We start from the raw sequence: 24,032 nt of genomic DNA on the forward strand, positions 1-24,032 counted from the left end.
CATTTTCTATCCCATAGTCCAGTCCAATCCCTGTCTGGAGAGTTGGCTTTGGGAATGGTTTGTGTTTTGGGCTAACAGAAGGTCTGGGGACCATGACCTCCAGGGTCCCTTTAGTCTCAGTCAGACCATTAAGTCTGGGCTTTTTATGAGAATTTGGGGTCTGCATCCTACCACTCTCCTGCTCCTTCAGGGGTTCTCTGTTGTGTTCCCTGTCAGGGCAGTCATTGGTTGTAGCCGGGTACCATATAGTTCTTCTGGTCTCAGGCTGATGTAGTCTCTGGTCTATGTAGTCCTTTCTGTCTCTTGGGCTCATAATTGCCTTGTGTCTTTGATGCTCTTCATTCCCCTTTACTCCAGGTGGGTTGACACCCATTGATACATCTTAGATGGTGACTTGCTAGTGTTTAAGACCCCAGAAGCCACTTTCCAAAGTGGGATACAGACTGTTTTCTTAATAGATTTTATTATGCCAACTGACTTAGATGTCCCCTGAAACTGTGGTCCTCAAACCCCTGCCCCTGCTACACTGGCCTTTGAAGCATTCAGTTTATTCAGGAAACTTCTTTGCTTTTAGTTTAGTCCAGTTGTGCTGCCCTTGCCTGTATTGTGTGTTGTCTTTCCCTTCACCTAAAATAATTCTTATCTAATTAGTGAAAGCCTCTCTCCCTCCCTCCCTCTGTACCCACCTCACAACCATCAAAGAATGTTTTCTTCTCTGTTTAAACTATTTCTCGAGTTCTTATAGTAGTGGTCTTATACAATATTTGTCCTTTTGCAACTAATTTCACTCAGCATAATGCCTTCCAGATTCCTCCATGTTATGAAATGTTTCATGGATTCATCATTGTTCTTTATCGATGAGTAGTATTCCATTGTGTGAATATACCATAATTTATTTATCCATTCCTCCATTGATAGGCACCTTGGTTGCTTCCATCTTTCTGCTATTGTAAACAGTGCTGGAGTGAACATGGGTGTACATATATCTGTTCTTGTAAAGGCTCTTAATTCTCTAGGATATATTCCAAGGAGTGGGGCTGCTGGATCGTATGGTAATTCTATTTCTAGTTTTAAAAAAAAATTATAATTTTTTTTTTAAGAGGCGCCAAATCAATTCCCAAAGTGGTTGTACCATTTTACATTCCCACCAGCAGTGTATAAGTGTTCCAGTCTCTCCACAACCTCTCCAACATTATTTTGTGTTTTTTGGATGAATGCCAGCCTTGTTGGAGTGAGATGGAATCTCACTGTAGTTTTGGTTTGCATTTCTCTAATGGCTAATGATTGTGAGCATTTTCTCATGTATCTGTTAGCTACCTGAATGTCTTCTTTAGTGAAGTGCCTATTCATATCCTTTGCCCATTTTTTAATTGGGTTGTCTTTTTGTAGTTGAGTTTTTGCACTATCATGTAGATTTTAGAGATCAGACACTGATTGGAAATATTATAGCTTCTTTTTACTCTTTTGGTGAAGTCTTTGAATGAGCATAAATGTTTGATTTTTAGAGGTCCCAGTTATCTAGTTTCTCTTCTGCATTGTTAGTAACGTTTTGTATGCTGTTTATGCCATGTATTAGGGCTCCTAGTGTTGTCCCTATTTTTTCTCCCATGATCTTTATCATTTTACATTTTATATTTAGGTCTTTGATCCATTTTGAGTTAGTTTTTGTGCACGGTGTGAGGTATGGGTCTTGTTTCATTTTTTTGCAGGTGGATATCCAGTTATGCCTGCACCATTTATTAAACAGACTGTCTTTTCTCCATTTAACTGACTTTGGACCTTTGTCAAATGTCAGCTGCTCATATGTGGATGGATTTATGTCTGGATTCTCAATTCTGTTCCACTGGTCTATGTATCTGTTGTTGTACCAGTACCAGGCTGTTTTGACTACTGTGGTGGTATAATAGGTTCTAAAATCAGGTAGAGTGAGGCCTCCCACTTTGTTCTTCTTTTTCAGTAATGCTTTACTTATCTGGGGCCTCTTGCCCTTCTGTATGAAGTTGGTGATTTGTTTCTCCATCCCATTAAAAAATGTCGCTGGAATTTGGATTGGAATTGCACTGTTATCTATATATCGCTTTTGGTAAAATAGACATTTTTACAGTGTTAAGTCTTCCTATCCATGAGCAAGGCATGTTTTTCCACTTTTATAGGTCTCTTTTGGTTTCTTGCAGGAGTGTCTTGTAGTTTTCTGTGTATAGATCTTTTACATCTCTGGTAAGATTTATTCCTAAGTATTTTATCTTCTTGGGGGCTACTATAAATGGTACTGATTTGGTGATTTCCTCCTTGTTGTCCTTTTTGTTGGTGTAGAGGAATCCAACTGATTTTTGTATGTTTATCTTGTGTCCTGATACACTGCTGAACTCTTCTATTAGTTTCAGTAGTTTTCTTGAGGATTCTTTAGCGTTTTCTGTGTATGAGATCATGTCATCTGCAAACAGAGATACTTTTACTTCTTCCTTACCAATCTGGATGTCCTTTATTTTTTTTATCTAGCCTAATTGCTCTGTCTAGGACCTCCAGCACAATGTTGAATACGAATAGTGATAAAGGGCATCCTTGTCTGGTTCCCGATCTCAAGGGGAATGCTTTCAGACTCTCTCCATTTAGGATGATGTTGGCTGTTGGCTTTGTATATTAAAAAAAAAAAAAAAACCACTGCCATCCTGTCGATTCCGACTCATAGTGACTGTATAACCAAGATACCCTTTATTATGTTGAGCAATTTTCCTTCTATTCCTATTTTGCTGAGAGTTTTTGTCATGAATGGGTGTTGAACTTTGTCAAATGCCTTTTCTGCATCAATTGATAAAATCATGTGGTTCTTGTCTTTTGTTTTATTTATAAGATGGATTACATTGTTTTTCTAATGTTGAACCATCCCTGCATACCTGGTATGAATCTCACTTGGTCATGGTGAATTATTTTTTTGATATGTTGTTGATTTTTATTGGCTAGAATTTTGTTGAGGATTTTTGCATCTAAATTCATAAGGGATATAGGCCTGTAATTTTCTTTTTTTTGTGTTGTCTTTACCCGGTTTTGGTATCATGGATATGCTGGCTTTATAGAATGAGTTTGGGAGTATTCCATCTTTTTCTATGCTCTGAAATACCTTTAGTAGTAGTGGTGTTAACTCTTCTCTGAAAGTTTGATAGAACTCTGCAATGAAGCCGCCCTGGGCCAGGCCTTTCTGTTGTCAGGAGTTTTTTGATTACCTTTTCAATCTCTTCTTTTTTTACAGGTCTATTTAGTTGTTCTACCTCTGTTTGTTTTAGTTTAGGTAGGTAGTGTGATTCCAGGAATTCATCCATTTCTTCTAGGTTTTCAAATTTGCTAGGGTACAATTTTTGGTAGTAATCTGATACGATTCTTTTAATTTCAGTTGGGTCTGTTGTAATATCGCCCATTCCATTTATTTGAGTTATTTGCTTCCTGTTTTTCTTTTGTGAGTTTGGCCAGTGGTTTATCAATTTTGTTAATTTTTTCAAAGAACCGGCTTTTGGTCTTGTTAATTCTTTCAATTGTTTTTCTGTTTTCTGTTTCACTTAATTCTGCTCTAATTTTTATTATTTGCTTTCTTCTGGTGCCTGAGGGTTTCTTTTGTTGCTGTCTATTTGTTCAAGTAATTCTTGGATTTTGGCCCTTTTGTCTTTTTGTATGCGTGCTTTTACTGATATAAATTGACCTCTGGGCACTGCTTTCGCTGTGTCCCAAAGGGTCTGATAGGAAGTATTTTCATGCTCATTGGATTCTATGAATTTCTTTATTTCATATTTGATGTCTTCTATAACCCAGTCATTTTTGAGGAGGGTACTGTTCAGTTTCCAAGTGTTTAATTTCTTTTCTTTGCTTTTTCTGTTATGGATTTCTACTTTTATGGCCTTATGGTCAGAGAAGATGCTTTGTAATATTTCGATGTTTTGGATTCTGCTAAGGCTTGCTTTATAACCTAATATGTGGTCTATTCTAGAGAATGTTGCATGTGCACTAGAAAAGAAAGTATACTTGATTGCTGTTGGGTGGAGTGTTCTGTATGTGTCTATAAGGTCAAGTTGGTTGACTGTGACATTTAGATCTTCCGTGTCTTTATTGAACTTCTTTCTGGATGTCCTGTCCTTCACCGAAAGTGGTGTGTTGAAGCCTCCTACTAGGATCGTGGAGCTATCTCACTTTTCAATGTTGTTAGAGTTTGTTTTAGGTATCTTGCAGTCCTGTCATTGGGTGTGTAAATATTTAATATGGTTACATCCTCCTGGTATATTGTCCCTTTAATCATTATATAGTGTCCTTCCATGTCTTTTGTGGTGGATTTAACTTTAAAGTCTATTTTGTTGGAAATTATTACTGCTTGATATATTTTTTTCCATCCTTTGAGTTTTTGTTTGTTTGTGTCTCTAAGTTTAAGGTGTGTCTCTTGTAGGCAGCATATAGATGGAATGTGTTTTTTTTATCCATTCTGCCACTCTCTGTCTCTTTATTGGTGCATTTAGTCCATTTACATTCAGCATAATTATAGATAGATATGAGTTTAGTGCTGTCATTTTGATTTTTTTTTTTTTGCATGTTGTTGGCAGTTTCTTTTCCCACTTAGTTTTCTGTGCTGAGTAGTTTATATATTGTCTTTTCCTTTTTGTTTTTGTTGATGTTTTTTCTGCTCTTTTTTTTTTTTTCTTGTATTTTATCTTGATAAGTAGGATAGTTAGTCTCCTTTGTGGTTACCTTAATTTTTAGCCCTATTTTTCTAAGTTTAATTCTAACATTTATTTCTTTATATCACCTTATCTTCCTCTCCATATGAAAGATCTATAAGTGACATTTCCTAGTCCCTCTTTATTGTTTTAATATTGTCTTCTTTTACATAACAACATCGCTGTTTCCCCGTTTTGAGGGTTTTTTTTAATCTTGATTTATTTTGTGATTTCCCTGTCTGGGTTGACATCTGATTGCTGTGTCCTCTGTTCTAGTCTTGGGTGGATACCTTATATTATTGATCTTCTAACCAAAGAACTTCCTTTAGTATTTCTTGCAGTTTTGGTTTGGTTTTTATGAATTCCCTCAACTTCTGTTTATCCGGATGTGCTAATTTCATCTTCATATTTGAGAGACAGTTTTACTGCACATATGATTCTTGGCTGGCAATTTTTTTCCTTCAATGTTTTATATAAGTCATCCCATTGCTTTCTTGCCTGCATGGTTTCTGCCAAGTAGTCCAAGCTTATTCTTATTTACTCTCCTTTGTAGGTGACTTTTCATTTATCCACAGCTGCTCTTAAAATTCTCTCTTTATCTTTGGTTTTGGCAAGTTTGATTATATCTTGGTGACTTTCTTTTAACATCTACCTCACATGGAGTTCGATGAGCATACTGGATAGATATCGTCTAATCTTTCAGGATATCAGGTAAGTTTTCTGCCAACAAATCTTCAACAATTCTCTCTGTATTTTCTGTTGTCCCTCCCTGCTCTGGTACTCCAATCACTTGTAGGTTATTTCTCTTGATAGAGTCCCACATGATTCTTAAGGTTTCTTCATGTTTAGAAGTTTTTTTTTTTAATCTAATTTTTCTTCAAATATATTGGTGCCAAGTGCTTTATCTTCAATCTCATCAATTCTGCCTTCTACTTGCTCAATTCTGCTCCTCTTTGTATTGAGTTGTCTAATTTTGTAATTTTATTGTTAATTTGCTGAATTTCTGATTGACAGTAACAAGTTTTTATGGGAATGTGTGCACCACAATTTGTTTATCCACTGATGGGTACTTAGGTTGTTGCCATCTTTTCGCTATTTTGAATAATGCTGCAATGAACACAGGCATGCATATGTCTATTTGTGTCACTGCTATTAGATCTCAAGGGTATATATCCAGGAGTGTGATTGCTGGATCATAAGATATTTATATTTCTAGCTTTCTGAAGAAGCGCCATACCGTTTTCCATAGCAGTTGTACCATTTTACAATCCTACCAGCAGAGTATAAGTGTTCCAATCTCCCCACAACCTTGCCAGCATTTGTTATTTTCTGTTTTCTTGATCAGTACCATTTTTGCAGGGGTGAGGTGGCATCTTATCTTTTGATTTGCATCTCTCTAATTGGTGGGGTGTACTTTTAAAGTAAATATTTTACGGTGAAATCTTTAAAATATTACATATATATTAATAAATGGAATTGAGCTCTGCCCAAAAGAGAAGGGAGTAAGGTTTTTTAGTACAAAGTACGCTTGTCAGTGAGATTATCCCAAATGTGGTCATTTTACCTATTTAATTCCTCATCCTTACCCCTTATAAATTCTGCTTTAGTTTTGGAAGATAAAAATACTGCGTATAAATTATGACACAATGCTAGATGCCTTGGTGGTATGTAAATATGAGTTCAATGTCTATCCAAGGAACAGGGTGGCACCGGGTAGAGAGGCAGAAACAAACACAGCTACTATCTTTTTGAGATATTAGACAAAACTTTGATGTCGACAGGCAGACAAGGAAATGCGTATTTATTTATTCGAGGATTGATCATGACTTTGTAACAAAAATCCAGTCAGCTGCCCATTAATATTAACTACCAGCATAATGATGAATGAAAAGGAAACTCATAGAAAGTACAACTTTAGGTAGGGAAACATAGGCCATTTCCCAAATCTTCCACACTGTTTATGAATAAGGTTTAATGGAAGAGCTGGGTGTTAGCCCCTGGAAGAAGGAGAATGCAGGATGAAATCTAGAGGAAAAACTGAGCAAAGCAGCACTTCTCAAACTGAAATGTGCACATGCACCGTATTTTGTTAAAATGCAGATATTCAGTTGGTCTGGAGCGGTATCTGAAATTGTGCATTTCTAACAAGTTCCCAGCGTCTGCTGATGCTGCTGGTCCCTCAACCACACAAAGAGCAACAAGGAGCTACGTGGTGATAGAAAGTCAATAACTAATACTATCACTTGGAATTTAAAACTAGAGTTCCTCTGTCCCCAGTCATAAAGAAAATGACAAAAAATAAAATAAAATTTTAACATGGAAACTGTTGACGCTCACCAGTTGATAAGAAGCTTAAATTAGGGTCCACTAGCTTGTATTAATAACTAGAAACTGTATTACTAGTTCTTATTAATAACTAGAAACTGTATAGCAAATAAATGAGTATATCAATAAAGGATCAAAACACTCAGAATTACAATATGCTGCACTTAATGAGGCAAGGGCAGTTTCTGGGTTTTAAAACATTGGTCCATGTGAACACTGCTTCCTGTAACAGGAAGGAGCAGCAGGCCCGTTGGCCTCATTTCAGCACTCAGGACTGTTGTAAGACACTTTTGAAGGTGCTGCATGAAAGAGGACAGTGGTGAGGCAGTAACTGTCCTCCTCTGCATGGAAGCACTCATGAGAGAGATTTTCTGCTGAGAAATGTAGCAAGATCATATATGGTTCTACCCCCAAGAAGCTCAAAATGCTCATGGAACAGAGAATAATGCGCTCTGGACTTCCCATCACCAGTCCCTTTCCTGGTAATACACTACGCAAGTCAGAGGTTGCATTCACTCTTCTGGGGGTTCGTTCTTAAGTGACACGGGCGTAGTCTAGCTGATTGCTCTCAATTCCATCTATGCTGGCCTAATTTTTCCTTACCACATAATGGCTGGCTTTAATTTTAAAAAGTTCTGTAGGAGACCTTGTTTGCTTGCTGCTCTTTATTTTCAGTCTCTTTCTGTAGGTAAAACATTAATTTTTTCAATTTTATCAAGGCCTGGTTTTAAGGTAAATTGGAAAACAGGTCTTCCATGACCACAAGCTGGTCCTAGCAGATCTTAGGAGAAAGATAGAATTGCCTCCTGCCACTTCCCCCTTACCCCCACTAAAACCTTCTCTCTACCTTGCTTTCGTCCAATGAATTAACAAATTGTCTATGTAGATTTCCATGTAGCAGCTATCCCTGAATGCACTAATGTATAGAGACATATGGAGAATGGCAGCAAGACAGGAGAAGAGCTTTCATATATATCCAAGTGTGATGCTGACTCTGTTTCATCCCAGACGCTACACAGGGCTGGGACAAAGCCAGTGTGCCTCTGTGGGGTAAGGAGTAATGTGCCAACCTGATGCGGGGAGGGCAGCTGGACTTGGCTTCACCCTGGAGGAATTACTCAATGGAATCTGTACCCCTGCCAGCATGGAAACAGAGGTCGGCTCAGGGGGTGCTGTCAGTGACCAAATTCTAAGAAATGCTTTTCCCCTCAACCGTGGGATACATAGCTCATGAAGAACCAGTGAACAAACATTAAGAAAAGTCTATAAACATTGCCTTCTGATGATACAAATAACTGAAAAATGTTTCTGGACAACACACAGAATTCAACAATGGAGTCCCTAGGTGGTGCAAAAGTTTAACGCACTCAACTGCTAACCAAAAGGTTGGAGTCCGCTCAGTCATACTTCAGAAGAAAGGCCTGGTGATCCTCTTCCAAAAAAACAGCCACTGAAAACCTTGTGGAACACAGTCCTACTCTGACACACGTGGGATCGCCATGAGTTGGAGTCGAATCCACAGCAATTTTTTTTTTTAACTATATGCTTGCTGGGTAATGGGAACTGTGCATGACTGGCCATAGCAAACTTGGCACAGGTTCTAAGAAAAAAGAGAAGAGTTCAGGCGGATACTGTCTGATTCAAGTCTGAGATACCCACTGCAAGTGCTTTTCTACCCAGAACTTTGGTGTAACTGCTAAACTTTTATGTGAGGCTGTTGCAATTGCCTTTTTCTCCTCTTTCCCCCCAGTGGCCAGTTATTTTCATAGACAATGATCACTGGTAAGGTTTCAATGATCTCATTAGAGTTCATGTTAAGTCGAGAATGTTAGTGATAAAATTATTTTCCCCATGGGATTTCACAATGAACACTTTGTAACTGCAAATCTTCCTTGAAGAGAGCCTCAAAAATTAAAAGTCTATCAATCTTTAAATGTCTTCCCAGCTTGTGAAATTGTCATCAGCCTTCTCCCTACCTGCCCTTGTTAGAGCAGTGAATGGGGACATGACTATATCCTGAAGAAATGTGCTGCTTTCCAGGCAGATGGGTTTTATTTTTTATGAAAATGGCTTCTTTTTGAGGGTATAATAAATTTTATATTTGCCCTTTAAAATCCCATCCCAGTAAACAATGGATGCTGTAGATAAAATTATGTGACCTTTAGATTTAATTTTAAGTCACAACGAAACACCAAGAAGTGATGATGGTTAGAAAGGCTAGCTTTAGAATATTTTGAATTAACAAAAGCCATTGGTTTCTCTTTTTCTTTAAGAACACTGAAAATGTATACCTCCTTGGTCTGATCAAACAGAAAAAGATAGTTTCATGGAATAAAGACCATTTAAATGTAATAGCAAGGGTAGATGAAATTAATCAATTTTATAAAAGTGACCTTTTGGGAGAGTGGACTGGAGGAAAAAAAAGTTTTTGAGTTTGATTTGCTGAGTTTCTTTTAAAATTTTCATACAACAGTAGTTAAAAGATAAGAAACAAATCCTTAAACATTCTGGGGCATAATGAGTACCACATGATACACTTCCAAAGACTGAAAATGTATTGTTTGGTCAAGTTGTGTCAAAATGATGGTCATATTCAAAATGCTAAGCTAGGCTTCTCACCATGTATCTCTAGGGAAGGGAAACAATTCTTTTGTTTTTGCAACTTTTTATGATTATGAAATACACATGCCTTATGAAATAATGAGAAATGTAAAAAAAGCAAAAAGAAGATAGGAAATGTTACGTCAGATAACCTCCCAGAGATACTTACTGTTGAAGCTTTGATGTGTTTTTTTCTTGCACTTTTTTTTTTTGTCTCTCTGGCCTTCTCTTGATAGTTGAGGTCATGCCTCCATATAATTGTGTATCCCCTCTTTTAAACTAATATTATATTATGAAAAATTTCCCACTTCATTAAAATTAATCAAAAACAAAATATTAGTGGCTATATTAACATTTTATAATACCACAACTTATTAAATTATCTCTCTTTTCTTATGTGGAGCCCTGGTGGTGCAGTGGTTAAGAGCTATGGCTGCAAACCCATAGGTCGGTAGTTCGAGTCCACCAGCCATTCCTTGGAACCCCTATGGAGCAGTTCCACTCTGTCCTATAGGGTTGCTGTGAGTCGGAATTGACTTGACAGCAACGGGTTTGGTTTTCGATTTTTCTTTGGTAAAATGACAACTTTATTGTGTACCTACTTGTATGCCAGATCTTTTACATATCGTCATAATAATTCTGTGAAGTTAGTATCTCCACTTCCTAGATGAGAAAACTTAGGCTCAGAGAAGTGAGGTAAGCTCAGTGAGGCAATATGCCTTAGAAGGGTCATGAGTTGACATTAGGCCTTTGATTCCAAGGTCCAAGCTTTTCTTCTACATCATGCTGAGTCCCAGTTTTTATTTATTTAGGCACAGCTGAAGATACACACCAATGGTCCTTACCAAATTTGGAAGTTTTTCTTCCAATATGTTCCCAATATTCTCCTTTTGAGTCTTTTTCCTTGGCACATTCTCTCTTCATACCAAAATCTTCTAGTTCCTTCCTTCCATGAACCAGAGAGTGTCCAAATACTGGAGCTGTCTGTGTGGTGGCAATACTAAGCTTATTCTCATCAGTTCATCCTTCCTCTTCCCTGGCATGAGCCCCAGCCTAGGCCCCCATTCAGTCCCTGAGCATGGAGTCCCAGAGTGTGATTGGGGCTCAGAGAGCTCAGATTTTCTGGAAATCAGTTCTAGTATCTCTGTGTCAGTGGACTATGTGTATGAGATATAGAGAGGGCCTAAACTGCACTTAGCATAAGGGAAAACTGTCCATACGAGGGCTCACTGCAGACTCCAACAGTTACCAAAGATAAAGGAAACAAATACCTAGGAATCTAATTTGGTTACAGAGTCATTTGTATGGATCGATTACTATTATATGACTTTATAAAGAGTACAATAGTTATAATTAAACATGTGGCAGATTTATTTACCAGTCAACAATATTACTTGATTTCATCTTATAAAAAGATTGCAACACTCAGCTTATTTAGCTTGTAAGATAGGCATATTAAGGAGGGCAAGAATCTGAGTGCAGCAGTACTGAACGTGGACCCAGAAATCTGCGGATATAGTCCTATATTTGCCAGGAGTGTGATGAGAAATAAGTCACCTCATTGCTTAAGAGCCTGTCTTCTCGCTTACAAAAATAGCAATATGCTTTCTACCATCAAGGGTTATTGGGGGAGATCATGAGTCAAAAGATGTGTTCCTCCATTTTGCACGGTGCAGGGCAGGAAATACTGCACACTGTAGGTGGTCCACATTCAGGCAGTCAGTGATAGATGGTTCCAGAGTACTCTCATGAGCCAGGCACTGTGCTAGGTGCTATGGATCTGGTGATGAGTGACAGTGGCAGGCTCTCTGCTCTTAGGGAATTTGTATCCCAAAGGGAAAAAACTGATAGTATTCTGATGTCAACCAAATGCCAGAGAATTTGGTGAACTTTAAATGTCCACGAATTAGAGAATCATCCAGAGCACCATGAAGAGAAGTACTTTAATGATGAGATTTAAAAAGATGGCTCACATACCTGCCATCCATCTCGGATCTTCTGATTGAAGATTCCATATTCGTATCGGATTCCATATCCATAGGCTGCAAGTCCCAGGGTTGCCATGGAATCCAAGAAGCAGGCTAAGCAAAATGCACAGTCATTAAGCTTAGTCAAAATTTCAGCTCTTTTTCTATAAAACAGAGTAGCTACATAATATTTTTCTAGGAGAAACCGTATTTGCCTTTTTAAATGCAGATACTATTATACAGTAGATTTTGATTTTTTTATAATTGTAAAATTAATACTATACTGTGAATATACTAAAAACCACTGAACTATACATTTTTGAAAAGCAAATTTTATGCTATTTAAATTATATCTCAATAAAAATATTAATACCATAGAAAATACAATACTATAAAAAATCTAGAAAATGCAAAATGTTTAAAAATAAATATCTCACCATCTAGAAATAACCACTGTGAACACACTGGCATGTAGCTAATCTGTTTTTTAAAACACACACACACACAGACATATTGATACATACACACTGACATATATGTTAATTTATATGTATATATATCTTACCGGAAGCCCTGGTGGCGTAGTAGATAAGGGCTATGGCTGCTAACCAAAAGGTCGGCAGTTCAAATCCACCAGGGGTGCCTTGAGAACTCTACAGGGCAGTTCTACTTTGTCCTACAGGGTCACTGTGAGTTGGAATCGACTTGACGGCAATAAGTTTGGTTTTATATATTTTACTTATTTAGTACTAATATATGGAGCCCTGGTGGCACAGTGGTTAAGAGCTACAGCTGCTAATCAAAAGGTCAGCAGCTCAAATCCAACAGCCCCTCCTTAGAAACCCTATGGGGCAGTTCTACTCTGTCCTATAAGGTCACTACGAACTGGAATCGACTTGATGGCAGCTAAAGAGTTACACTAATCAGAACCATCCTCTCAGAAATTTAAACTATGGAATATCTGGAGAATAAGAGAATTTATAGCAGGATCTGAGACTGAAAGGAACACTGGGAGTTATAGATCACATAGAGAGGTACTGAGTCATGTGCATGGCGAAGCCCTAGAACAGAGGTGCACAAATTCAAGTGTCCAAGGCCTTCATGTTATTTTAACATCTTAACGGTCTTCTTGTTCCAGTGCCCATGTGGCCTGGCTCTAACTCCAGTTCCGGCTCTCTGAAATTATGAGTGTTTGGCTTTTCCTTGGTCCTGTTCATATTATCCTTACAGCCTGGCCAGAAGGGGCTCCCAACCTGTTCATTCGGGTAAGAGATGAGGTCAGTAATGAGAGTAAGCACAGGTAACGTAGACTTTGCTGCATACCAGGACCCTTGCTTTCTTTGCTATTATTTTAAGAGGGCCACCATTTTTCAAAGTGGGCCTGATACTAAATCAGCTGAGAGAGCTTCCTTAGTTTCTTTTTTCTGGTAGAAAATTACTCAGTTTCAATCACCACGTCACTTTTTGACTTTAGCAGTCAACTGAAGGAGGGAGATTATTATTGTCAGGCACCGACTGTGGGTTAACCCAGCCAACAAATACTGAAGGTTTTACATAAAAAGGCAGGCAGGCTGGTTTCCATTCTTAGATGTCCATCCCGTTGGCTCTGTTGATCTTACAACTCCATGGACAACCTACTGAATTGCCTGGTGGCAACTATCCCAAAGGCAACATTTTTTATTACTTATGCCAACGTTAAAGCACAGTGTGTTAAATTAGTGAGGAGTAAATAATATGAAACAGATGCAAATGGATTTCTAGTAACCTGAAGGTGTGTGTAAAATTAGGAAAATCTTGAACTAGTTCTAAAATGGAGGAAATAGATATTTACTTGTCATAGAGTACAGTTTGATACGTACATGTATGATAACACATTTTTATTATTAAATTTAAATTTCACAAGCAATACATTAATGCTCTCTCCTCGTAAAAAATTAAAACATTACAGATGGCGCTAGCATATCCTTTGATGGCCACCCCAATTCTGCAAGCCTCCCTAGAAGAGTGTGGTATTTTAAATTCCAGACCTTTTCTCTATGGATTGACATACATATATGCATAGAAAATAATTTCATTTTTTAAAAAACATAAGTGGTATCACATCGTGTGACTTTTACTGCACTTTCCCCCCCCTTGGATATCTGTCCAGAGAAGTATAGATAAATTAACTTTATCCTTTTAGACTACAGCACATTAACCTGTAACACGGATATTCTGGAGCCCTGGTGACACAGTGGTTCAGAGCTCTGCTGCTAAACAAAAGGCTGGCAGTTAAAATCCACCAGCTGCTTCTTGGAAACCCTATGGGGCAGTTCTACAGTGTCCCATAGGGTCGCCATGAGTCAGGATCGACTTGATGGCAAGGGGTTTGGGTTTTTGATATGGATGTTCCACCACTTATTCGGCCATTTCTCCTATTGAGGGGCATTTAGGTTATTTCTAGTATTTTCCTTTTATAAACAGTGCTGTAACAGCTTCTTCACATGCCTCCTCCTTATGCACATGTTTGAGTGTTTCTCTAGGGGAGACATCAAGAACTGGAATTGTTTACTCATAGGGATACATATTTTTAATTTAATGGACCTGGTATTATATTTTCAACATTTTCTTAATCTGCTGAAAATTACTATCTGGATAAAGCAAAGAGCTCAAGTTGCATCCACACACAAAAAAGGGACATTAATTAACTAAATCATATCAATAAATTAATAAATGTATCATTACCGACTAGTCAGTCAAAAAGTAAATTGTGAAGTGTACAAGACAATAAGATAATGGTTAAGTAACTTGCATCACACCATACAAGTATGTGAACTGAGAAGCTGTGAACGAGTAACAGCAAAGTAAAGGGGCCACTGTGGAAACCTCTAAGTATACAGGAAGCATCTGGTTAACTCTGGGGTTTTAAGCAACGCCTTCAAGGGTTTTAAGCAATTTCCCTTTTGTTCAAGTTCCCTTCTCTATAGTTTGTCTAGAATTAATCACGCCATGGTGAGAACTGAAGAACACATATATTTACAACCAGGTTACACCTCCCGCCCCTCCTAGGAAGATTGTCTAGTTCTTCTAAGCACTGCCATGTGAGAAGGCATCAATTGCCAAGATGATGGTACTTACCAGCAAGCCTCCCAAGACCACCATTGCCAAGCCCAGCATCTTCTTCAATTTCTTCTAACTCCTCCATATCCAATCCAAGCTAGTGATGAAAGAAAAACCACACTGAATGCTGCTTCATTTGTAGCCCATTTCATAGATAACAGTCATTTCCTAAAGCTCTGGGTCAGGCACCCAGGTTTATCTGTGCCCTCTCAACCTAGGTCCCTCACACAGTTTGTTCTGGCATGAGATGCCCATTCCAGAACCTGGTTGCTGCAGATGTAAACTGTAAAAGATGGTGCAGCAGTAGCATGGTGAAGGGCGTGGGCACTAGGTGTTGCTTTCTAGTCTATGACCCTGGTGAAGCTATGAAATCTTGCTATGTATCACTTCTATTATTTAAAAACTGAAGAGGGTAATAGTACTGTGCTCACTTAAGACTGTTGTGGATTAAATAAAATTATACAAACAAAGTATCTGGAACTATTTCTGGGCAAACAGTCCTCAATAAATGTTGGCTATTTTTTTAAAATTATTTTTTGTATGGTAGGGTTAAAAAACTCCAGAAATAGTCCAGTACCAAACTGACACTAACTGGACTAAAGGGTTTTGAAAATTATCAAAAGGTATGAGGTCGTACTTCTCTGGATAGACTAAAGTTCATCTTCTAATTATCACAACATATTTACTCAGTAGGGTCAACAGCTGTTAACTCAAAATCAGTTAGTGAGTCACTGCTATGAGAGATTGAACCTGACAACAGTCAGGGAAATCTCAGTCATGCAGTCCAGCTAGACATGGATAAAAGTCTCTGCTTCTTCCTTGGGAAGGCCAGGGAGTGTCAGCAACCCGGTGATGGATGGGATTGGCTCCTAGAGATAGCTTCCGACCCTAAAGTACTTGAGGACTGCACAGCTGGAGTCCACTAGCACCAGCAAACTCTTATCAGAGTTCCGCAGCACTGGAGATCACTTTGTTTGGATTTCACATCTTCCCGTGATGAAACTGATAGCTAGATAAGTGACCTGCCCTATGTTGGCTAGATGATAATCTAGCCCACGCTGGGCTAGAGAACGGTCTGTTGTAAAAACAAATGTGTTCTTATCTGAAAGTCATGCAATCCATGAAATTAGATATTATTTAAAATGGAAAAACAATTAACGCATCTGCAAACATACGCACAAGCTGTAATTATGCTAGAGACTGATGGTCTGATTTCCACGGAGCCACCTATTTACATTCGTATCCTTACACCAAAAGTTGCATTCTCAAACAAATCTTGAAACTAAATTTTGTAAGAGCTCAAAACCGGTTTCACTTCTTTTTACTGCTGTGTTGTTGTTGTTAGGTGCTGTTGAGTAGGTTCCGACTCATAGACACCCCATTTATAACAGAATGAAACACTGCCCAGTCCTGTGGTATCATCACAATCGTTGTTATGCTTGAGCCCACTGTTGCAGCCACTGTGTCAATCTGTCTCACTGAGGGTCTTCCTCTTTTTTGCTGATCTTCTACTTCACCAAATATGATGTCCTTCTTCAGGGACTGATCCCTCCTGATAACATGTCCAAAGTATGTGAGACATAATCTCACCATCCTTGCTTCTAAGCAGCATTCTGGTTGTACTTCTTCTAAGACATATTTGCTCATTTTTTTTGGCAGTCCATGGTATATTTAATATTCTTTGCCAACACCACAATTCAAAGGCGTCAATTCTTCTTCCATGTTCCTTATTTATTGTCCAGCTTTCACGTGCATATGAGGTGATTGAAAACATCATGTCTTGCGTCAGGCACACCTTAGTCCTTAAAGTGACACCTTGGATTTTTAACACTGTAAAGAGGTCTTTTGCAGCAGATTTGCCACTGCTGCTACCATGGGTGTTGATTGTGAATCCAAGTAAAATGACATCCTTGACAACTTCAATCTTTTGTCCATTTATCATGATGTTGCTTATTGGTCCAGTTGTGAGGATTTTTGTTTTCTTTATTTTGAGGGGTAATCTATACTGAAGGCTGTGGACTTTGATCTTCACATCAGTAAGTGCTTCAAGTCTTCTTCACTTTCAGCATGCAAGGTTGTATTATCTGCATAACGCAGGTTGTTAACAAGTTTTCTTCCAATCCTGATGCCTCCTTCTTCTTGATATAGTCCAGCTTCTCAGATTATTTGCTCAGCATACAGATTGAATAAGTGTAGTGAAAGGATACAACCCTGATGCACACCTTTCCTGACTTTAAAACACGCAGTATTCCCTTGTTCTAACGACTGCCTCTCGATTTACGTACAAGTTCCTAATGAGCACAATTAAATGTTCTGGAATTTCCATTCTTTGCAATGTTATTCATAATTTGTCATGACCTACACTGTCGAATGCCTTTGCATAGTCAATAAAACACAGGTAAACATCTTTCTAGTATTCTCTGCTTTCAGCCAGGATCCACCTGATATCAGCAATGATATCCCTGGTTCCGCATCCTCTTCTCAATCTGGCTTGAGTTTCTGGCAGTTCCCTGTCAATATACTGCTGCAGCCACTTTGGAATGATCTTCAGCAAAATTTTACTTGCGTGTGCTATTAATGATATTGTTTGATACTTTCTGCATTTGTGTGGATCACCTTTCTTGGGAATAGGCATAAATATGGATCTCTTCCTGTTGGTTGGCGAAGCAGCTATCTTCCAAATTTCTTGGTATAGACAAGTGAGCACATCTAGTGCTGCAGCCATTTGTTGAAACATCTCAGTTGGTATTCCATCAATTCCTGGAGCCTTGTTTTCGCCTATGCTTGGACTTCTTCCTTCAGTACCACTGGTTCTTGATCATATACTACCTCTTGAAATGGCTGAATATCAATAAATTCTTTTTGGTATATGGGCTCTGTGTATTCCTTCCATCTTCTTTTGATGCTTCCTGTGTTGTTTAATATTTTCCCTGTAGAATCCCTCAATATCGCAACTCGAGGCTTGAATTTTTTCTTCAGTTCTTTCAGCTTGAGAAATGCTGAGCGTGTTCTTTCCTTTTCACTGTTGTGGGGAATTTCAAATTTGTTACCTGGTGACTGTAAGCCACATGAAGGAAACCAGCCCTTAGTGACAAAGAGCTAGCCACATGAAGGAACAAAGCCATGTCAAGGAAAAGGAGCAGCCTGAACATTGTCTCATTTAGAATTTTTCTTTGCAAATACGCATTCCTCTTTCCAACAACATCAAAAATGGTAAGGGTCGTTATGAGTCAGAACCAACTCGACGGCATTGGGTCTGGGTTTTAAGGCCCATTTGTTTTAGGTATGGAGATACCTGAAGCTCAGGGAAGAAACAGTTGAAACTGTTCATGAAACAAAACAAAAAACCACTGGCATATTAGTTTTAAGACTTCAGGATTCTCCTTTAAGGACGAAGTGTACTTTATATCTCATGAGCAATAGTTATAGAAAGTATGATAATAGGATTTTTAAAGTTTATCACTTTCACATATTGCCTTGATACATGAATAACAATCAAACTTTGATCATTTCTTAAAAAGTAGATAGGAACACAAAGTTATGCTTTGAGAGGCATAAACTCAAGTACAAGGAAACTCAGGTAACTCCCAAAGACTTGTTCAGATGCTAACCTCTAAAGTATAATTTGCTGGGGAATGCTATTAAAAACTCTGCAAAATAAAATTTTCAAGATGCATAACCAGTTCTCTAACTTCTTTTTCTGGTTATTTTCCTTAATCCAAAGATCATCAATAGTTTCTATTTCTACTAGTTTGTAATTGCCATGTCTATAGATGCAATTTTTCAACATTTTTTGCTATACCCCCAAGGTTACTGAAGTGAACTTAAAATTTCAAGGGAGAGGGTAAGAGAAATATGGGAACAATGTACCTGGTAAATGGCCTCATCACAGGCATTTTGCAGGCCAAGGTTGATCATGGTGTTCTGTAATGTTCGGCCCATGTAAAACTCCAGAGAGAGGTAATAAACCCTCTGAAATAAAGAAAAAGAGAGGTCATGTGTACTCTATGAAGTCAACCTTACTTGTCACCATAAAAACACAAGGTCGTATGTTAGGTTGCCAATAAGAAACAACAGGCAAGGGCTACTTTAGCATAGGTTCAAGTGAAGGGCAACAGTCTGCTAAGCAAAAGCATTACTGATAACAGGCTTTGGGAAAACTATCTTGTACCCTATTTTTGGCAAAGTACTTCAGTATTTTTTACCCCCAGGGAGAAAAAATGCAAGGCTAGATTCAACGTGTTACACCACTTTGAACCTCATGAATAAAGCATCTATTTTGGAGAGACAAAAGTCAGACTGCCACAGCTTACTAGTCACTCATAAAATATTCACAGCACATCTCTGTGGGCAAGGGGCAGGTGGGTTAGCTATGACTATCCCCAGTTACCCCAGAAACACAAAGATTAACTCTTTTCAAGGTATACTCCATGGTTAGATAATATTCCTCCCTGACCGATTACTACAAACAGTTTTACATTTGATTATTTTAGAATTAAAATTATTTTAGAGAGTCTATGAACTGGCAACAGTTCCTTCTAAAAAAAAGGAAAAATGCAAAAAAAGATTACTGAAAGTTTTTCAGTGTTTGTTCCTGATGAAACAGGAAATTCCTCTATCAACTCAGAAACGGTTTGTCTTCGACGGGGTAAAAGCCAAGTAAATGCTGTCAGAATTGAAAGTGAGAGGTGCAAAGGTCAGGCTCTACTAAAAACCTTTTGTACACAAACACAGCTTACTAGTTTTTCAAAAAAATACATCAGTGACTAACTTCTTTATCCTCCTTTACAATATCTTACTCTCTACACCAGTTCCTCACTGTTTGTTTCTTTACCACCAGACACAAAACAAAAAATCTGAAAATGTGCTAATATAAAGTTACCTCATATATAAGGGACTCCTCCATTTCCTAATAAGGGCCAAAATGAAAATCATTTGGCCGACTTGAAAATATAAAAAATATGAAAATGGTTGATATATAATGCCTATTGTAATATTTATTAGTTACACATATAAGTTAAAATAAAATATTACATAAAAATGTCAATTTAGAAATTTCACTCTTTCTCATTCTTATTTCATCAAATAGTTGAATTCCAAGTCTTCACATGGATAGTCAACATTTGTGTCTTAGTGGGTCATCTAATACTATTTTCCAGAGCACATCGCCTCCATTTTTATCTAAGTTGTTTGAGTCAAACCACATTTTGAATGTCTGTAAAGCTGTCATTTGGGATACCAGTGTATTCCATACATTTGTGCAAGTTGGGAAAAGGTGACTTTCCTGGGACAGATATAGGTTAAACAGGCATATGGCCCCACTCTCCCTGATCACTGGTGCTGTTGTTCATGAGGCCATGGGGGCTGTCACAGAAAACAGTATTTCAAGCCACAAATACTTACTTGCATGATACCAGGACAGATATTTTCATGATCTCTACAATGTAACCACTATGTATTGCTTTTTTTTTCCTTTAAAGTGATCTATAAATATTATGTTTATAAATACAGTACATATCCAACACTTGCAACTGTGATGTCACCCTCCTCCCAGGAATAATGACTATATTTCTTTGCCTCCCACTTAGTGATTTAAAATTAGCATGGATTTAAGACATTTCGAGTTCATGGGTCTTTCTCAAAAAATGTTGCTCAAAGTAACTGAGAAAGCACCTCATTATATGACAGGACTTGAATTTAAGGCAACTCCCCATTTTTTCAGGGATAATTTTTTTTGAGAAACCGTACCTTATATTTGGCAGTATTTAGGACCTTGAAAAATAGATCTCCCCTATTGTCTTAGCTGGACACCCTGGTGGTAGAGTGGTTAAATGCTATGGCTGCTAAACAAAAGGTCAGCAGTTCAAATCCACCAGGTGCTCCTTGGAGATCCAATGGGGCAGTTCTACTTTGTTCTTTCTATAGGGTCACTATGAGTTGGAATTGACTCAATGGCGACGGTTTTTTTTTTTTTCTTTTATTCTCTTAGCTTGTGGTCTCCAAACATCTATTACATGTCCCTCATGGTGCAGTGGTTAAGACCTCAGCTGCTCACCAAAAGGTTGGCAGTTTGAATCCACCAGCCACTTTGTGGAAGCCCTATGGGGCAGTTCTACTCTGTCCTATAGGGTCGCTATGAGTTGGAACCAGCAACAGGGTACAGGAGTAAAACATTGAAGCATCTCTAATATACCTTATAAATTATGGGCATACATTACTAAACTGTTTTAGGCACGCTATACAAAAAATGGAGATTTCCAAAAGGCTTATAAAGATAGAAAAGAAGACATAACAATAGCCAATATTTAAAAAATATTTTTTATTGCATTCTAGCATTAAGCAGAGGGGGTCAGGGTACTTATGGGGAGACGTATGGAACAGACAGCAACAAACCTGAGACTTACAGAGGAGTCAGGAGTTGAGCATAGAGAGCACATAGGGAAGGAAAGAAAGGGCACCGTATGATGAGCAGAGGCCCAGAAGTGGGGAGGTACAGGGCACAGATGAGGGTAGCAAATTGGTTTAATGAGAAGGCAAGGTAGGTACAGGAGGGTGATGGGAGACAAGATGGGAAGCACTGGTTCAGCTGGACTGAGAAGGGCTTTAAATGCTGACTAAGGACTGTGGACTTAAACCCTACAGGAAATGGGAGCCAATGTTATTGGAGCAGAAGGCAAGATGCGTTGCTTTAGGAAGCTTAATCAGACTATAATGCATAGTGTGAGATGGAACTGCAAACTCAAATGCTGTCAGAACCAGGCAGACGAAATAAACGTGAAGCAGAGGTGACACACGACAATGAGGAATGCTAAGCGAAGAACTGGAGGGTACGTGTCCTGCCCAAAGGCTCTGAATATTGAAATACTTAATGATGTCTTGCTGGCCAAACAAAATATGGTTGCCAGTCATGCCTTGCCCCAGCCTGCCCTTTTACTGCTTCTGGGAAGCAAGGTAATGACCTAGAAGTCACTGCAATAGACCAGTGGCAAGGGCCTCCACTAGGCAGAGAAATGAGAATGGAGGAAAGTGGGTAATTTCCAGGGAACCTACAGAAATCAACAAAATTTGGCAACTTGTTGAATGTGGAATACGGGAGGAAGTCAAAGGTGAGACTAAAGTTTTGTGTCTGGCTGTCAGATGGCAAAGCTATTAGAAACATGGAAGACGGGGCAGGATTGGGAGGGATGGTGATCTGAGTTTTGAACACGCTGAGTTTGAGGAAACCAGAGGAGATCTAGGTACGTTCACCAAGCACTTAGAAATGTAGGAGTGGAGGCTGAGAAATAATTCAGACTGAAGATCCAGACTTGAGATTCATCTGCATGGTGACGTACCTACAGGCTTTGCTCTATGCTCCATGAGGGCAGGGACCATACTGCTTAAACCAGCGTATGTCATGTGTAGACATTCATGGTTGCTGAATGAGTCATTTGCACTGTTGTATCCCTAGGGCATCACTAACAGAATGCCTGGCTTATACTTGCACTGAAGGCTAAGAGAAGAGCCCAGGAAAGAAGTTAGCCAGGGAACCAAGAAAACCGATAAAGTGTCAGAGAAGCCAGCCGAGGAGAAACACACAAGGTGAATGTGCTCTATGGTGCTAAATGCTACGGAAGTGGGGGGAGGGTGAGGGTAGTTCTAAAACACGGCTAATCATCTCATGCTCCACCTTAAGGGAGCGGACTTAAGTGTGTGCTTAGTAGCCCACCACCCTCTCTCTGCCCCGCCCCCAGAAGATTCAGTAAATATATGTACATACAGTGTTTTCTACAGATACATAAATAACTTAGCAGTTATTACTCTGAGTAGAAGCCAAGGCCTCCAGGGGAGGAAGAGTTTCCATTTTAAAGCTTTGTTACAGCTGCAGGGAAACCCTGCTGGCACAGTGGTTAAGCGCTAAGGCCGCTTATCAAGAGGTTGGCAGTTGGAATCCACCAGGTGCTCCTTAGAAACTATATCGGGCAGTCCTGTTCTGTCCTATAGGGTCGCTATGAGTCAGAATTGACTCCAGGGCAGTGGGTTTGGTTTTTTTTTTTTTAAGCTGCAGTTTCTTACTATGGGAATAATTTACTTTCCTTTCAAAATTCCTAAAGGCGTTCTTTGGATATTGGGATTATGGGCCATTCTTTTCTTCCTCATGCTTTTACACATTTTAAAAATCCAAATACACGTTTTTATGTATTTCTCTCTGACTACAGAGTAAATTCCAATCCTTCACCCTTCACAATAGGCCTCCAACCAACTTTTCCAGTTTCTTCTCCCAATATGGACTCATACCCACCCACGCTCTAGCTGCCAGAGCTGCCCTCTCACCTTCAGTTTCTGCACACAGTCCCTCTCCCTGTAATGTCCTCAGCAGTCCCTCCCCCATCCCCACCTTCCCAGATTGGTCAGACAGAAATGATGTCTCTCTGTGCTGGCAAAAGTACCCAAAGGAACTCTCCATTCCTGCCCAGGGCAGTGGAGCTGGGTGATTTGTAAACTGCTCTCCTCAACAGCTCCAGGGGTGGGTCTCAGAGCCCAGAGCATTGCCTGGCCCTAGGCTTTCAACCCAGAGGAAAGAAGGAAGTCCAGGAGCACCACACCCTACTTGCAGAAACAGAGTCAAGAAGAGGAGCACAGCTTTGTGGGCTCCACCACACTCACGAGATCACTTTGAGAAGCCAGGGACTCCACTAGCGCTCTCAATCTAACCCACTAAAGTCTCTATGGGCAAGGAGGCACCCTTCAATTCTTCTTTTCTGCCTTTTTTTTTAAACCCTTAGCTCTTATTACCATCTGCAAACTTTGTATTCATTTCTCTTCCCTAAATTTTAAGCTCTGAGAAGGCATGGCTTTTGTTTATTTTGCTCAAGGTCTAGAACGATGCCTGGCATACAGGATAGGAGGCGCCCCGTTACCCTCTCTCTCTCTCCTTTTTTTTAAGTAATATTTTATTGAGTTTTTGTTGAAACTTTACACAGCAAGTTAGGTTCCCATTTGACAATTTCCACACAAATTGTTCGTGACATTAGTTACATTTATCACGTGTTGACATTCTCTGTTCTGTTTGTTCCTTTTCCAGTACTCTAGTTTCCCTGCCTCCTTATCTTCTTATCTTTGCTTCTGAGTAATTGTTGACCTGTTGGTCTCATACTGATGGTTTTTAAGAAGGGACCCATCTTATGGGTAATATTTTTTATTTTGTGTGCCACTCTCCTATTTAGATTAAAGGTGATCTCAGGGGATAGCCTGGGTTCTAGGTTTAAAGAGTATCTCAGGGTGATAGTCACAGGGAGTCCCCTGTTTTCTACTGTTCCAGTTTGTCTGGCATTTTTTTTTTAAGTAAGGATTTGAGTTCTCCACA

At 39.0% G+C, this 24,032-nt stretch overlaps 1 protein-coding gene across 1 annotated transcript in view; it reads right to left on the minus strand.

Moving 5' to 3' along the window:
- The window catches only part of PYGL (glycogen phosphorylase L), a 51,172-nt gene that overhangs the window by 26,113 nt on the left and 1,027 nt on the right, over window positions 1–24,032 (minus strand). The window contains exons 2-4 of the mRNA XM_049897931.1: window positions 18,557–18,658; window positions 14,705–14,783; window positions 11,598–11,701 (exon numbers count right to left, since the gene is read on the minus strand). Coding sequence (XP_049753888.1) covers window positions 11,598–11,701; window positions 14,705–14,783; window positions 18,557–18,658 — 285 coding nt within the window. The remainder of the gene's footprint in view (window positions 1–11,597; window positions 11,702–14,704; window positions 14,784–18,556; window positions 18,659–24,032) is intronic.

The sequence above is a fragment of the Elephas maximus genome, chromosome 10 (assembly GCF_024166365.1).
Source record: "Elephas maximus indicus isolate mEleMax1 chromosome 10, mEleMax1 primary haplotype, whole genome shotgun sequence".
Classification (NCBI taxonomy): domain Eukaryota; kingdom Metazoa; phylum Chordata; class Mammalia; order Proboscidea; family Elephantidae; genus Elephas; species Elephas maximus.